Source organism: Periplaneta americana, chromosome 8 (assembly GCF_040183065.1).
Source record: "Periplaneta americana isolate PAMFEO1 chromosome 8, P.americana_PAMFEO1_priV1, whole genome shotgun sequence".
In the NCBI taxonomy this organism is placed as follows: domain Eukaryota; kingdom Metazoa; phylum Arthropoda; class Insecta; order Blattodea; family Blattidae; genus Periplaneta; species Periplaneta americana.
The window spans coordinates 111636909-111655219 of NC_091124.1; the positions used below are offsets into that span (position 1 = coordinate 111636909).

The 18311-nt window shown below is 39.2% G+C and overlaps 2 protein-coding genes across 2 annotated transcripts in view; both read right to left on the reverse strand.

The window, feature by feature from the left end:
• Positions 1–18311, reverse strand: part of LOC138704946 (protein transport protein Sec16A-like) — a 572743-nt gene that overhangs the window by 31001 nt on the left and 523431 nt on the right. The window lies entirely within an intron of this gene.
• LOC138704947 (hexosaminidase D-like) lies at positions 448–14355 on the reverse strand. The gene is made up of 2 exons (XM_069833407.1): positions 14188–14355; positions 448–3742 (listed from the first exon to the last, which is right to left on the reverse strand). The coding sequence occupies exon 2, from the start codon at positions 3660–3662 to the stop codon at positions 2067–2069; it is 1596 nt and encodes a 531-aa protein (XP_069689508.1). The 5' UTR covers positions 3663–3742; positions 14188–14355; the 3' UTR covers positions 448–2066.

Sequence of the window (18311 nt, forward strand, 5' to 3'; positions counted from 1 at the left end):
CAAGCTGACATCAATCAGTAACTTGAGGCTGGTTCTCAATAAACCGGAAACGAGAACCAGGACGAGGACGAGAACGGAAAAATTGTTAACATGAATATATTTAAATGCGAATACAGTATTCAAAATTAACGAGAAGCTTGCCGGAGCACGGGAACGGGAACGTCAGGTTGCCGGAGTTTCAACTTTGCCGTTCTCGTTTCCGACCACAGCCTACTAGATTTATTCTGTTCCTATGATAAAACTATTCGATCGTCGTATATTTTCTAGCAAGGAGACCGTGACATAATTTCTTCTTCATGCGTCGTTTCTGACTTGGAAATTCAGTAGAATCACTTTCAATATATGCTACGTGTATGTGTGACCAGATTACAAAGTGAATTGAATTCTTAAATATCCTGTCATAAATTTTGAAGTTAGTTAACCCTTGTTTATGTTGTTATATATACATATAACATTAGAATGTATAATATCGACTTTACATATCGTTATTGATATAGGCTACATATTGATATGCATAGCCGTTTCCGTTCTCCGGTTATTGTGACTCAAAAATCTTCACTTTCATGTCCTCCGTTTCCAATTCTCATTCTGGTTCTCGTTTCCGGTTTACTGTGGACCAGCCTTAAGAAATTACACATCTTATCTTAAGCCTGCTTATGGATAACAGTGGAACTCCACAAATAGACACAGCAATGGTCCGTGTGCGAGACGAGGTACGAACGCTGTCTTTCTACGGAGTACTGCGGACATTGGTAAACATAAGGGCTGTACATTTTTTTATGGCGTGCGGACCGAAACATAAATAATAATTAACGTAAATAATTTTAAATAATATATTGTGGTATATACAAAATATATAACAAAACAAATCCGTGATTAAGTATAATATATACGTGATACATCTGAAACACAAAACAAACTTCTGGAGGAAAAACTCTCTAAATATATCTTCATTTCAAAACTTCCCACTCTAAATAACCAGTTAATTAAATTGAATTCAATTTAAACCAAAAAACACGTAAATTTAGATATCAAGGGAGAAGTCTTAAACAAGGCTCAATTGCATTTTAGATTTCACCTCCCACCTCCAGCCACTCCCACTATGAAATTTCAAATGGCACCCCTATATTTTTATACTTGAATATGAAAAGCATTCAATTGTTTATACACTACATTCATTTATTTTCGCATCTTTTCTTTTCTATTGTCGCCTGGCAACCTAAATTTTTTTTTATTGTTGAGAGCCGAAGAGAATAAATCTACAAAAACTTATTGAGCATTTCTTGTAATAGTTGTGTTTGTGTATTAAATTATTTTAAAATGGTGTATACCCTTCAAGAGAGAACATAAATCATCCCTATTGATTAAATTTAGGAAATACATAAAATAAGCTGAGTTTTCATCCCACAATCAACTGATAATAACAAAACTTCTTATAATCACTACAGAATGCCTCGTAATTAGATGAATTTTCTTTTATCCTATGCACTGTTCTGATCGAAATGTCAAATTTTTTAGGGATGACTCTGATTGATTCACCTTTTTTAACCGTTCCAATATTTGTAACTTCTGCTTCAACATAAGTACACATTTTTTGTTACCTGCCTTGCTGCCAACGTGTATAAGTATCTGCACACTACTGTACTGGTTCAACTGGTTAGCCCTGTGCAGCGCGGGACAGGATGCGTTGACTTACCTTGTATCGTGAAGTATGCGAAGGTGAGCGTCTATTTGTGGAGTTACACTATATAATTATTATGATCAAGATGCTAAGACAAGCAACTCAGTCCGACCAAGTGTTGAGCCGTATCGAATGAGGATAATTTTATGTATGGTATTCTCTATCTAGGATTCTGTCCCCCACTCATCAGAATCCTTAATTCGCACCCTGCGCTTACCACTGAATAACGTTTCTTTAATGTCGTCACTTTTTAATCACCAAACCATCGATTAATTTTCAACCCATTACATATGTTAAGCACAATTGTTCTCCAATCTTTTTACTCATTTCCTTCCACGCAGCTTTAGAAATATAGAAGGTACTCTATTGCAGAAATTATGAAGTATCAGGGGGGCTCCGCCGCCGAAAGGGGGCGCCGCGGCCATGTATCCCAAGCCAGCAGCCTCGCAGATGCGGATTGCAGGCGCCCTAGCTTATCCTCCAGCGGATCCACACGCTGCTCCAGCCACTCCTGTGTGGTATAGCGGTCAAAGTACTGTCCCAGCACGCGCATCGTGGCGTTGCGCAAGTCGACCAGCTCACGCACAAGGCGCTGCTGCGTCGAATGACTCTCAAGCACACGCCATGGGCTCGAGAAGTTGTGGCGCACGTTGTAGGGTGTGAGCCAAGCGCGCTGCTCCGTCAACTCTTCGTGAAGAGCGTTCACGCGCGCCCGTAACGTAGCCAGACGCCCGGCCAGAGCGAAGGCATCGCTGCCGGGAAAGGCGCATGCTGCGAGGCGCCACTGAAAGGGATCGGCGTCGAGCGCGTGAATAGGAGGAGCGTCGGGGGGACAGGCCAACAGACGCGTCCACAGCCGCAACACATCCTCGTCGACGTGCGGCGCCTCGCGCGACACGAGCAGCAGGTCGAGCACGAGCGACGGCACGGCCACCGGCAGCAGCTCGCACAACACGGCGAAGTGGTCGTAGCGCGCCCAGCCCGTCAGCACGACGCCCCGCACGGCGGCGCCGCCGCGCAGCACGCGCATCCAGGCCGCGTTGTTCTCCGCGTGGCGACGCACGTCAGGTGCCAGCGCTGTCTCGCCGAAGGCGCCCTTGAAGGCGCTCGCTATCCAGACGCGCGGGAAGACACGCGTGTAGGCGTGCCATACATAGTGCGGCAGTAGGCGCGCGATGTCGGGTGCGTACACCCAGACCACGGGCTCGACGAGGCCGCCCAGTCCCGAGTCGGCCAGGTCCAGCGGGCTCCAGTGCCGCAGCATGTCGTCCCACACGAGCGGCGTGACGCCAGGGAACTCGGCGCGCACGTAGCCGGCCACGCGAGTCACGTGCTCCACGAACAGCTGGCGCGGCTCCAGACGTCGGCGTGAGCAGCGTCCGCAGGCAGCCAGGTGGAAGACCTCGTCGCAGCCGATGTGCAGCCAACGCGCGCGAGGGTGCAGCGCCAAGACCTGGCGCACCAGCTCGCGCGCCAACAGCTGCCACGCGTCGGGGTTGGACGGACACAGTTCCTGCGGAAAGGCGGGCAATTCACGGAAGCGCGCGAACTCGGGCAGCTTGAGCGCGAACTCCAAGTGGCCAAACGTCTGCACCAGCGGGATCAACTCCAGTCCGTGGCGCGTCGCCAGCGCCTGCAACGACGTCACCTGCGCCCGGCTCCAAGCGTTGGTCGCCGACGCGTTGCGTAGGGCGCCGTCCCACGGGAACATGTCCTCGTACTCGACGAGCAGCGCGTTGGCGCCCGCCGCCGCGAGGAGGGGTAGCAGGGCGCGAAGGTAGCGCATTCGCGGGGGTGCGCCCTTCAGGTCCAGATGCACGACGCGCAGACGCTCCTCCGCCGCAGTGGGAGTCGGAGCGGACACGGGGGCAGGAGCGGGGGCAGGGGCCGGGACAGGACGCTCCCCGCCCAGCAGTAGCAGCAGCCCCGCCGCCAGGCTCGCGGCGGCCAGCACGCACAGCAGCAGAGCGCGACGTCGCATGCTGCCGAGCCGGGTTATTCTGGGCCCCGACACGGACGTCACGGCGGCGCGGCGAGACGGGTCCGCGACAGCTGGGCCGCCTAGAACAACAGCCGGTGGATCACTCATTCGTGTCACGAACTCGCGACTAGGGCAACAAGTCTCGAGTTGAGCGACGTGTGCCAATGGCGAGTCTCAACAATTTTAACTTCACTTCTGTCGCACATAAAAACGAGCAACGTCTCGGCAGCTGCAGAATGACGATCTGGTTGAGTGTTATAACAAGACGACAACGAATACACCGCAAAACGACAATGACGTGAGAACGCTGCGAGGGCTGCGCAGTCACTGCTCTAATATGATATTCAAAGATGTAGTTCTCGTCCAACAACAAATTAGCAATGACGTCACAGCAGCTATTAGCCAATAAAGATCCCGTTTTCGCCAGTTGGGCGGCAGAACTCTTAATTACGTGACGCAACTCGAGGAAAAAGGGCGCCTTCTAGGGGGTCGTCACAATGCTATAAATATTCACTCTCGAAACAAAAATTGCTCCTGCGGTTGTGAGATCTGAAGTGATCTCCACACCGTGACGATCGCTTCAACAGGGACGCATATTTCGTTGTCATATGTGTTGTTCTTGCTGTGAATGCCGTCCATTTTTACATATCGTTTTTAAAAAACAGGAAGTGGGGGTAACAACCTCAGTCACGGCCTTCGGCATTCATTTACTGCAAATGACGGTTCGCTCTGAATGTTCATTCTCTCGTAAAAAAAAAAAAAAAACTATTATTCAAGTCCATCCCGCTAATTTAACTTTATTTTCACAACCAACCTCGCTTTTACTCATATACAAAGATATCTGACACGTACCTACTTACATAAATCATTCTTTCAGCTCATGTTTAACACAATGGAATCAATTGTATACATTATTTGCATCAGTGTGATCGTCAAAGGAAGGACTCGGGACGAAATAACTACATATTATAAGAAAATCACGAAACAATTTAGTTAAGATGCTGGTCTCAAGAATAAAATCTACGTATCGCTAAAAACATGGCCAAAACTCTACAAAGCAACAATAAGTCTGATGCCGTGTGGTAAATGAAGCTATAAATATTCAAAACGATATTCCCAGTTTTGTATCTCAAAATGTTTAAATCGATAAACTTACCACCAAATGTAGATCTTATAAACCTTTGTTGACTATATCTTTATTCATTATTTGGCATGTTGGTCTGATACGACTTTTTATTGCCGTTTTAACTCATGGGTGAAGCCGATGGCCGCCGTGTGCCTCGGGATAAGGCCTCAAATGATGACAATAATACGGTACGGTACCGTACCTAATAGGTTTTATAGGGTTAAAATAAAATATTAATTTTTGTAGCAAAACTTTATTAATTGACTAACAAAGGTATTGTTTGTTGCTGCCTCCTTGACCTCCCTGCTTCAACAATACCGCAGGTTGCTAGCATCCCTTAGCTAGAGTGCTTCTATATAAACCAGGAACTCAAGGCTTGACAAGTCTAGATCATTCAGTTCTCTCGCATGCTCTTTCGCTCTCATCTAAAATAAATTATTATAATTGATGTAGCAATGGAACCATTCAAATAATTTACATTTCATTTTACATTTTACTACAAATTATTTCAATGGAATTTCACCATCAAATGGTTTATACTACACAGCACCCGACAGTATTTGTTCGACTCGAACGTAAGTTAACGTGAGTTTACTATGTTATTAAATTTATTTTCTACGTATTTTAACACATTTCCTTGTTAACTTATCATTAGTAATGAGGCGTTTTGAAAGTAGTTGTGCTAAGTAAAAGAAAACTATAGAACGAAAAGAAAGTATTAAGAAAATTCCGTAACTCCGAAGTACAGCTTATGGTATTTTTCCAGATATTCTATACCAAAGGAGGTTATACTTTTTTTGTTTTGTTTTTTTTTTTGTTTGTTTGATTTTTTTTTTTTTTTTTTTTTTTTTTGCGGATTTCAATTGCGTGACAAATATACAGGGTGGAAGCAATATAACCCTCAGCATTTAAAGGAGGAATATATTACATGAAAATATACAAAAAAATTATTAAGAGTTTTGAGATTAAGTGTATGGTTAATTAAATAATTGCATGGAAAGTTTAAACTCGCTGGCAACGTCGCAGTGCCCAAGATTCCGCACGGAGGCATTCAACTCATCCGAAGTGAGATGTAAACAAAAGGCTACGTATTGCAAAACCAAGCAACCGCTTCGGCTCGGGATTTCCTCGACCAAGTTTAAAATCTCCTCTTCCCTGTCAACAATTTCGCCAGTCGTTATCGACCCCGATTGCGAAATGTTGGGATTACGCTGACCGTGTTACGGACCAGCTAGCAGACAGCGATTAATATCTTTGCACTGGGTAATGAATGAATGAATGAATGATATAGCCATAATGTTCCATGTTGGGCAAAGGCATCCTTTGCTAGGGGTAGGACGCCTTCACAGGGGTGGCTAATGAGTACTGGCTTGGTGAGCCAATCCAGGCGAGTTGTAGATACTGTCGTGGAACGGTTATTAAACCTGTTAAACTTTACTAGTCTCAGCACTTTTTTCTTTAGTCCTTGTATGCACTGTTCACATATTACTAACATCAGCACTTTGACAAACACTGAGATTACTATTTAAAACATTTTAACTAGCATTTCCATGAACACTGACTTTACTATTTACACTATTTTAATTAGCACTTTCACAAACACTAACATTACTACTTACAATATTTTAATTGGCACTTTCACAAACAATGACATTGTTATTTACAATATTTTGATATGTATGTTTGCTATTTTCAACTAGCACTTTCAAAATCACTGAGTTTATGTTTCAATATTTATCCTACCGGAAACCTTTCTGCATACACTCGTTGAACGGCACGCCAGTTGCGATACGCTAAGTTGAATGGCAATACAAGCTTCACTTAAGATCAGAAGCACATAATACTGGGACAAGAAGACCTTGACTACCAATTATCCCCTATCGAAATAAAGTCGAGAACAGCTGATCAGTGCTGCCCGTCTAGTCTTGTTAGTCAGGCAACAAATTTTCAATAATTTTTATTAACAGGAAAACCGTCCATTCTACAGAAATATGACAAAGGAAAAATATTATCTATTAGGCCTACATTCTCTATTGGTATTGACAGAAATCAAGAGCCTATGCATAGTAATTATCCACAACGACAACGTTAAAATTTACGAAAAAAAAATTATTTATTTGAAAACTATAAACTTCCCGCCGATATGGTATTAGACTTTTTTGTTGTATTCAATATGAACAATTCGCTCTGCACACCTGCAGAGTTGTTTCACTTCCACCCTGTATAGTAATAAACAAGTGGTTTCATGTTACAGTGACACATACTTTCTACGTAATTATCCTTTGTTACTTGCATATATAATCATGTGGAGTTTACACAAATAGCTTATAAAGATAAAACGGAAACTCTACCTAAAAGTTGCGATACCGTTACTAACTCACTCTGGTGACACGAAGTTAACACAACGTCCCACCCTGATTACCTGTTATACAATATGAAGGTGATATAATAATTACAGATTTCTTATATTAACCCATAAAAATGGATGGAAGAGGAAATATGGATGTAATAATTACAGACAACAAAGCAATCCAAAGTCTTTCTACCGGTTTCCAAGAAATAAATAAATGTGAGTATGACTTTTAAAATGAGGTTTTTTTCTCTTTTAATTATGCGAATATTTTTATATTTTACATTATGTCTATATCATATGCTAACAGATTTTTATTTTTATTATTTCTTTAGACCAGAGCATTTGAATAAAAGCTACCGTAGTATGGTCGGATTAAGGTACAGAAAGGCTACAGAAACAAAAATTTGTTAAGCCAGGGCACATCGACTCTACTAAACCGTGGCCGGGGGTAAGCATTTATTATACGTACCCGAGCCCCTACCACGCTGTAGCGGAGAACTGAGAAATATGTTCCCAAATTGAAGCAGCAGAAAGCCGCCATTTGTTTGTTAGAAAACGCGCGGGATTTCGAAACCGCTATTTGAATACGTGTTGTATTGCGTATCCGAAAGCTAAATGTTTTTGTTTAAAGGAACAATACTTCCTTTGCGATATATCTTTAATAACGCGTGTCTCCTAGCAGAGTTGCTAGGTTTTCTGCGAGGGAAATCGGGATATCAGAAGCTAACTTACGACATTATATTTATCATCACTTTATCAAAGAGATTTATAGTTGTTTTCTCCAAAGTAGTATTCGCGTGCTTTTAATGTAATATTCGCCTCCCTGAGAAACACTAAAATACGAAAGACACACAGTAGGCTACAGTGAATACTACAGGCTAATCGTTTTTTCTTTTATTAAACATGAATATGTTTTAACCATTCGCTATTAAATTAACTTTGCAACTTTTCTTTTTCGGAACCGGTACTGCAACAGTACATCGACGATGAGTCCATGTTTAAACAGAGTTCACTGTACTACAAAACGCAGCAATTGTATGTGTCTGTTATTAGTGTAAAATACAATATCAAAACGCTCTTTCTTTTTCTTTCTTTTTTTTTTTTTTTTTGGCACTCAACGCACCTAAAATACACAATGTTGATTACTTGCGAGAACAGCAACTAGGTACCGAAACGGATTAATCACCAATGTGGTAGAACTAGGGGAACTATTACCTTGCGAGTAGAGTTACCTTACGATCAGACTTACTAAATTTCCGCGGGTTACCTCTATGTTTACAATGTAACCATCTGAGTCAATATATAAATAAAAATATCGGATAATAGGAAATGCAGACTAACTTGTTTAAATTGCGTTCTAGGCTATTATCCCTCAAATCGGGATTTTTATCAATCTCGAGCCGCTTTATCGGGATTCAACCAGGCTGTCAGACTTGCATCATTTTCATAGGAACTCCGAATGTGAATATTCATAACCAAGGTTAATAATGCCTACTTTTTAATTTAATCTGTAGGTTAAACTGTTGTATAAAGTCAAAAAGCATTATTTATTATTATTATTAGTAGTAGTAGTAGTAGTAGTAGTAGTAGTAGTAGTAGTAGTAGTAGTAGTAGCAGCAGCAAGTAGCAGGAGCAGCAGCAGCAGCAGTAGCAGTAGTATAAAAAACTGTTTCATTAATCCGTAACTAAGACAAGAGTTACTTTCAATCAGGGATATTAAAAAATTAATTTTTTGTACTTTATACAGTTTCTGTTGAGTTGTCCAAAGGAACGATGGTGTGAAAATTCCTTCCTCTAACAGGCTATGTGGCCTAATACTTGTTCTGGGAGATGAATTTGAAATGTGTTATGCCATTACTTAATGAGTGGTTAGTACATGCAGTATTAATGAACATGTTTCAGCTTTTAGGCTCTGAAATTTGTTTATATATATTTTTTTAAACAGGATCTATTTCTACCGTCCCGCGCCGTGGCGTGGTGGTCTAATTCATACTGCCTAGGACTCGCATTACGGAATGCGCGCTGGTTCGAGTCCTCATGGGGAAGAAATTTTGTCATGAAATTTCGGCCAGTGTATGGGACCGGTGCCCATCCAGAATCGTGATGCACTTGGGGAGCTACGATAGGTAGCAAAATCCGGTTGCGAAAGCCAGCTGTAAAGGCTGGGGGGATCATCGTGCTAATCACACGATACCTCTATTCTGGTTGGATAATCGTCCACCTCTGCTTCGGCATGTGGGCGTGAGGCCAGCAGCCGGCTGGTCGGTCTGGGGCCTTCACGGACTGTAGCGCCACGGATTATTATTATTAATATTATTATTATTATTATTATTATTATTATTTCTGTATCTTCGAATTCGGCGAATAATTTTATTATTCATGTATGCACTGAAGCAACAGCTGTTTGAAGAAAGGGAAGGATATGGAGTGGATGAAGGACAATAACAATGTATACGGTAATAACGTAGTTTGAGAGGTAACAACTATCTTCGAAATGAGTTGAAACACTGAATGATTAATTGTAGGGTAGAAATTCTCTCTGCGGATTGCACCTATCCATTTTCGGTTAAGGGAATCTTTACTCAGAGGAAATCTGAAGCACAAACAGCCGTATAAGTACAATAGTTTGTCTTCTGTAACATAATACGGGCCAAAAATATTGTAGAAATTAAAGATTAACTAATCAGTGAAATGTAACATTCCTTTCTTCTTTATCTTTACATCTGTGTGCATTGCAATTAAAAATAGCACACGAACTAAACCTGTACTTATTCATCTCAATCAAGCAAATGTACGCCTGTCGGCTGTTCAATTTGGGAGCCTGACGTTCAAAAATACCTGACCCCACTAGACTAATCGATAATGTTCGATAAGTTGTTTGTGTAAGTATAGCTTCTTTAGTTATTACTTCTATGAAAAAATGGCGAAAGTAACAGTAAGTGTCGTCAATGGTACATAAATATACCCCCATTGTGAAATTCAAAATTTTATCTCCATCTAATGAATAATGGTTGATGAATCGTGTGATATTTATGTAAAGGAACAAGTATCATTGTGCTTCAGAACAGTTACAGACGATCTTGAGGTACAAGAAAAATTTTTAGGATTCTACGAAACGTCCAAGACAGATGCCGAAACATTATTTCGTATTATTAATGATGTTATTATACGATTTAATTGTGAAATAAGTACTTGCAGAAGCCAGTGCTACGATGATGCTTTGAATATGGCAGGCAAGTATTCAGGAATTCAAGCCAGGCTGTCTGGAAAAGAACCCCGGGTATTATTTGTATACTGTTTGGCTCACTCAATAATCTTGTCGTTCAAGACACTGTCAAGAATATTTGTAGTAGCCGGGATGTACTGAACTTTATAAAAGAGATAATTTTATTTGTGGAAATTCGCCCAAAGACTTTCATTCTTTAAACAGTTACAAGCGATGATGCAGTCAATTTAAGACCTTTCTGTCCAACCAGATGGATGAGTCGCTTCTTATCATTGTCATCATTTCATTTCAATTATGAACAATTGATTGAGTTTCTTGAGAGTTGTCAGAAACAGACCCATCAAACGTTGGTTCTAAAGCAAGTGGCTTTTGTCTTCAAATGCAGTCATTTAATTTCTATTTCTACTTGTGTGCGTTATGTAAGATATTGTCACACTGCGCTACGGAAGAAAACAATGAGTTTTCAGGAAGCTTATTATCTGATTCAGCTCCTGACAGGTACCCTAACACATATCAGAACTACCTATGACATGTTTTGGGAAGAAATCTTAAATAGTAATTGCACCGTAACACGATGGTGGACATTTTGAATTCGAAAGTGAATACGAACTCCTTACATAATTTTTCTTCAATTTCTAAAATGTGATAACTGTGCGTCAGAAATGGGTCCAGAATTAATTATACTAGTACGAATTGCATTGATTGTCCCGATGTCCATATGTACAGCTGAAAGATCGTTTTCGAGTCTTCGAAGGGGGGATGCCCATCAATTTTTAGCAGAAATGTATGAGCTGGGATTTACGAAACCAGTCAACTATAAAATTAAAAGTTTCAAATGCCATTTTCATAGGCTTCACGCAGGAGCGAAGAAAACCGAATTAATTAATTTATACATCTTGATCACACAACTTTTAACACTGTATCACTTGGAATATAAAGTATATATATATATATATATATATATATATATATATATATATATATATATATATGCCTCCACGTGTTAAATAACTAAGTTACCTTGTTGACTAGTTTTGCCTGTGAGTTATCTTCAGAACTGGGTGGTCTTCGCGCTTTCTGATTGCGTTTCCTGTGGGGGTGTGTTTGTGTAGTGTAATGTGGAGTCAAAAAGTGTGTGTGTTCTGAAATTGAGTTATGTGTTGAGGATTTAATGCGGGTGTGTTATTGTGTGTCTGTATATTTCGTATTGTTCTAGTGTGTTTAGTTTCTGTCTGGTTTTTCGGTTGGAGATGTAGAATTTCATGTCTGTGTTTATGTTGCTGTAGGTGTGGTTAGCATTTGTGATGTATTCTGCGTATGTGGAAGTGTTTTGTTATTTGATTATGGCTGTTATGTGTTCTTTGTAACGTGTTTGAAATGATCTGCCTGTCTGTCTGTTAATTTATTTACGTATTTATTTATTTAGTTGTTCACTTAATTATTTATTTATTCACGTATTTATTTTTTCATATATACATATTTTCTTATGTATTTATTTGATCATTTATTTATTCATTTATTTAACCACTTAAGTATTCACTTATTTATTTATTCATGCATTTATTCACTTATTTATTCGCTTGTTTACTTAGTCATTTATTTATTTCATTTATTTATTTATTTATTCACTCAGTTATTCACTCACTTATTCATTCATTTTTAATTTCACTTGAAGCAAGTACACAGATAAGTTTGGAAGTAAATCTCGAAAAGACAATGTATAAGATTATGTCTCGTGACCAGAACATTCTACGAAATAGAAATATAAAAATTGAAAATATATCCTTCGAAGAGGTGAAAAAATTCAAATATCTTGGAGCAAGAGTAACAAATATAAATGACACTCGAGAGGAAATTAAACGCAGAATAAATATGGGAAATGGGTGTTATTATTCGGTTGAGAAGATTTTATCATCCAGTCTGCTTTCAAAAAAGCTGAAAGTTAGAATTTAAAAAATAGTTATGTTACCTGTTGTTCTGTATGGTTGTGAAACTTAGACTCTCACTTCGAGAGAGGAACACAGATTAAGGGTATCTGAGAATAAGGTTCTTAGGAAAATATTTCGGGCTAAGAGGGATGAAGTTACAGGAGAATGGAGAAAGTTACACAACGCAGAACAGCACGCATTTTATTCTTTACCTGACATAATTAGGAACATTAAATCCAGACGTTTCAGATGGGCAGGGCATGTAGCACGTATGGGCGAATCTAGAAATGCATATAGAGGGAAAAAGACTTTTAGGGAGGCCGAGACGTAAATAGGAGGATAATATTAAAATGGATTTGAGCGAGGTGGGATATAATGATAGAGACTGGATTAATCTTCCACAGGATAGATATCAATGGCGGGCTTATGTGAGGGCGGCAATGAATCTCCAGGTTCCTTAAAAGCTATTTGTAAGTAAGTAATGGTTTATTTGCCCTCCTGTCCCTACCTTTACGTATTATACTATGTCCCAATAATCCAATTAATCATAAATAATTTTCACCAGATAATTAGTGGGCTTTTTCTGGAGAAAAAGGAGCTTGATTGCAGAAAAAAAGACTTCTGTTCTATTGTCTTATGTATTTTTGTTTATTGGTATGTTTTACAATAAATTAATTTAGTAACATAATAATAATTAAAAAATCTTACTTTTTCTTGAGTTTAGAGAGTCTTCACAATCATCGGGAACATTTCTTTTATAGCGTGAAATAGTAGGACCTGACAATTTGAAAGTGAATCAATTTGGAACGCTGTCACCAGTGGCTGAAAACCTTACACAGATGGCCAGTGTGGTAACTGCTGAAAATTTTTCACGAAAAAAAAATTCTTCCTGGTCCAATCAATTGTAATTTAATTTCAAAATCTGATCTTGACATCCGCGTAATTAAAAAAAAAAAAAGTGATATTTCGGCCAGCTCACTTCCTCAATCATGATTCTAGTTTCCTCTCTTCCTTTGTGATATTTACTCATCCAAAATTAATATGTGCACAAATAAAAACGAGATGTGCGCAAGAGAATCTGCAGTTTTAACTGGGAACTGTTGTTTGCCTCTCATTATTCCTGCGCAGTTTCAATAGTGGAAACGTGGCTTTAGTTTGACGCAAAGACATCATAGAAAGAACGCAAAACGAAGGACACAGTCAGTCCCGATAGAGATGAATCTCAATGTATTCGTAGTTGAAAATCGCACCCAGATCCTTTTATTATTATTATTATTATTATTATTATTATTATTATTATTATTATTATTATCATCATCATCCGTTAGAAATCATTTAGATTTTATGTCGCTGATTGTTGGGTAACACTACACATTCACAGGCACAAGAACTCTCCGGCCACCTCGTCAGCATAGCGCAAATCTACCATTTGAGACTACGTAGGACATACACAAAAGTAGGGACATTCCTAGATCCTAAGGAAGAGATACAAGTCTAAACTACCCTCCGAGAACCGAACTCGGGATCTTTGGCCGGAAAATACATCATTTGAGGAAAGCAGAGGAGCTCTGAGCTCAAATAGCCAGTTAGAAATTAATTGTTTAAAAAGATTTGTGCACATTATTCATTAATGTACTGTACGCTGATCATTAAGTGTATCTGTACTAGAGCATGAAAGTTCAGTTAATACGGTAATAATAATAATAATAATAATAATAATAATAATAATAATGTGAAATAAATTTCTCTGTAAGGTAGAGTCTCACCTTACTTATTACTGATAATAATATTACGGTTTTTATTTTTATTATAGACCTAGGCTATACATGAAAGCAGTACATATTCCACCAACACATGATGTTATAAAATACAATTATTTCACAAATACCAACCTTAAGATCTCCCATGCACGGTGTATTATCGATAATGCAGGATCAGTTTCTGCGAAGAGCAGAGGTCACTCAGCAGTTATTGTCGTCAGGCATGTGACACGGCTGACGCGCTCACGAAGCCACACAGGAGCTATGACGCAAGCGTTGCATTACCCCGACTTCAGGCTTACACCTGGCAAAGCCGCCAGCCGGCGTTCCGCTTAAGCCTTGGTTTTTCTGAACCGACGCATGCGACGTGCGAGGCCCGCTTCGCACAAATCCGGACTACACGAGAGATAGTGAGTGGTTTCTACAACTGCGAGATGCGAGGTCTGCGCACCTCGCAGCCATAGAAACCACTCATTATCTCTCATGTAGTCCGGATTTGTGCGAAACGGGCCTCGCACGTCGCTTGCGTTGGTTCAGAAAAACCAAGACTTAACATTGACATTTTGCCATCCTCGGTGGCCTTGCGTTCTGTGGCTCGCTGCTTCAAACCCGATCGAGGGGTATCAAATTTAAAAATTCTCTTCATGTTCCTAATAGACGATTCCAGACAAAACTTGTGGCCATTTCTCGCGTACGTAGAAATTTGGAGATCGCATGGAGGACACATCAGCGACCTAAGAGAGTGAGCTGCTGTACACTAACCCATGGCACTGAGAAATGCACATATTGTTCAATACATGAAACTTCAGCAGCAACTTCTGTTCAAGGGTGCGAATGCAAGGTCCGTGGACGGTCTGTCGCTATCGCTAAGGCTAAGGCGACAGCGACCGACCGTCCACGGACCTTGGTGCGAATGCGCTGTGCAGGTTAAGTGCTGTAACACAATTTTTGTATGTACAGTTAAAAAAAATGGCCCTCCTAACTTTACCAAGTTCCAGATATAATGCATTGCGAATGTTCAATAAACAAGAGCGCCTGTATATAAGCTACTTGTGGACAGTCGTACGAAATTTGTCTACACAAAAGTGGACTCCCATCAAGACGGGGGGTCATTTTTGTCCTGGAACAGTACACTTGGTCAAAATGAAACTGGTCGGTCTCTTAAGCAGTTAAAATTTTCCAACTCCCTTCGGATGAGAGCGCAGTTCACCACCGTAAACCTCCGTGCGCCGCTTTAGTTAACTCCATAATACAAGGAGCTGATTTGGGCTACCTCCACAGCATGCTTCGAATCTCCGTGGTGAATTTTTTGTTTTGTCTTTTCTTTTATTTTTTACAACTCGTTTAGTAGTGTAATATAGTTAAATAATTTTGCTTATGTTACTTCATGTTACTTACACATAATTACAAAATTGGTGAAAATTTGTGGTTATAATTCCAGGAAATTAGGATATATTTTGTCATCTTGTTTACAATTACTACGTTTAGGCTCTGATATCACGGATTTAGGTCAGTATAATAATCATATTCCCTGAAGCACAACTTGCAAATTCATTATTGCCAATTATTTAACAGTCAACGTATTTACTGAATGTTCCTTAGGCAATAGAGTGTAAAGCAGCAGAGATTAATAAAAATAGCACTAGTCAACAAGGTTTTTGTCACAAGGGTGAAAATGGTCATTTTAGATAAATTTTTGTGTGCTGATAGTGGATCTAAACTTGAAAATTTTCCATCACGCACCCTTTTAAGAGGAAAATTGGAAATTGTAAAAAAGAAGAATGAATTTACTAAAGAACTCGGGTATCGAACTATTGACTTTATTTAAACGATTACACAGGATAACTTATTGTTGCTCAGAATATACTAGAAGTGTATTTTAAGGAATAGGTTCTTTCAAATATGTGAGTCTGCATTAATAAGGCGCGTAGTGGGCGATATATTATATCTATATAACGTTATTGCTTTATGGCGCTAGACCAAGAGAAAGCACTGAGAGGGTGAGCTTTTAGAGTGAAATAGATTGCATTTTAGGATTAGTTGTAAATTGTTTGAGCTTGTGACAAGTTGTATCGCTGGTTTTAGTGTTCATCTTCGCGTTCATTTACGCTTTCTGAGAATGAAAAAATCTCATCGTGCGTGTGTAACTTCGCCTTCGCCGGACAGCTTTTGTTAAGTATGTGGAGAATTTACGGCAAAATCGCAGCGTCGTCCTTTATCAGATAAGTTAAAACAAGCATATTATTGCTATTTTGAATGTAATGTGTGTGATGAGGACAAATCATGGGCTCCCCATGTGTGCTGCACAACATGTTACTCAAAAGTGATAAAATGGATGAATGGAGAGAAGAATCGAAGTATGCCGTTTGCAGTTCCAATGATCTGACGTGAACCGACAAGCCATGCAGAAGACTGTTATTTCTGTTTAACAAAGATTACGGGATTTTTTTAAAGAAAACAAGATCTAAAATTGAATATTCTAATGTTCAATCAGCAATAAGACCTGTACCACATGGACCGAAACTCCCTATTCCTAATCCACCTTCGCAATTGGAGGAATAGGTTCTTCTAATAGAACAAACAGATGACTTGTCTCAACCATCAACAGGATCTGATCCGTCCTATAGTCCAGAAAATCATAAAGAACCCCATTTAATCCAACAATATGAACTGAACGACTTAATAAGAGATCTTAATCTCACTAAACAACAAGCTGAGATTTTAGGGTCTAGATTGCAACAATAGAACCTGCTAGCACCAGATACTAGAATTGCATTGTACAGGAAGAGACATGAACGGTTTTCGAAATATTTTATAATGAAAAATTCTATGTGCGCGTATGTAAATATAGACGGCTTAATGAAAGAACTAGGATTTCAACACATCCCAGAGGAATGGAGGTTATTCATAGATTCTTCCAAAATAAGTTTAAAAGCAGTGTTAATGCATAATGGAAACACTAAACCATCAATTCCAGTGGCGTATTCAGTGGATATGAAGGAAACTTATACAAATTTGTCAGTGTTACTAGATGCAATCCAATATAAAACATACTGCTGGAAACTTTGCTGAGATTTGAAAACTGTAGCCTTATTGCTCGGACTTCAGGGTGGATTCACAAAATACTGTTGCTTTCTCTGTTTATGGGATAGTAGAGCGACTGAAAAACACTATATAGTGAAAGACTGGCCTCCCAGAGAAAGCTATGCCCCAGGAGAACATAATATCAAGTATGTCTCTTTAGTAAAACCGGAAAAAGTACTGCTTCTTCCTTTACATATCAAGCTTGGTTTAATGAAGTATTTCGTTAAAGATATGGATAAAATAGAGAAGGTTTTGCATATGTAGGGAATATGTTTCCGAAACTCTGTGAAGCTAAAGTGAAAGAGGGAATTTTTGTTGGCCCTCAAATGAGGACACTTTTGGAAGATAAGAGCTTCGAAAAAAATTAAGTGTTGAGAAACTAGAAACTTGGAATGCTTTTTGAAGTGTTTTAGTGGACTTTTAGGTAATAATAAAGTTGACAATTACCAACAGCTTGTACAAGAACTCCTGCATAGTTACCAGAAGCTTCGTTGTCAAATGTCTTTGAAAATACGTTTCCTACATTCCCATCTCGACTTTTTCCCAAAGAACTTAGGAGCTGTAGGCGATGAACAAGGGGAAAGATTCCATCAAGATATAAACATGATGGAAAACGACATCAAGGAAGGTGGGATTCTAGTATGATGGGGGACTACTGTTGGTTTTTGTTCAGAGAAGGTGACTCAAACTACAAGAGGAAAAAATAACTCTAAATAACTAAATATATTTAAAAAAATCTAGCTTGAAGTCTGTATATGGTTGTTTACTTCAGTGTAGGGCTCCTAAGTTATTTGATTTTAATCAATTTAATTTATAAATCTTAAAAAATTATAGTTCATTTGGTCCAGTTTTAAATTAATAAAGTAAAAGCTTATTTTGAAGGGAAAAAAAGGAATATAATGCCAATTTTTCTTATTGTAATTATTATTTATGCAGCGTTATTATTTTTCTGTGAAACGTCAGTGTATTTTGTATATAAGTTTTGTATCTTAGGAATATATTTATTATCACTGTTGTAATTACGTATTTTGAAATGCACGAAAACGTTTTTTTAAATCAATATACTTCCCCTTCTGTCACACAAAAATGTTACGTGTTACAGATTTTTCACTGCGATTTTCGTAATCAGCAGGGTCGATTTAGTAAAAATCAGCTGATTTCATTTCTGTGAC

Excerpts from the sequence above, each read along its gene's own strand:
- LOC138704947 (XM_069833407.1), bottom strand. The coding sequence starts at position 3,662 with ATGCGACGTCGCGCTCTGCTGCTGTGCGTGCTGGCCGCCGCGAGCCTG.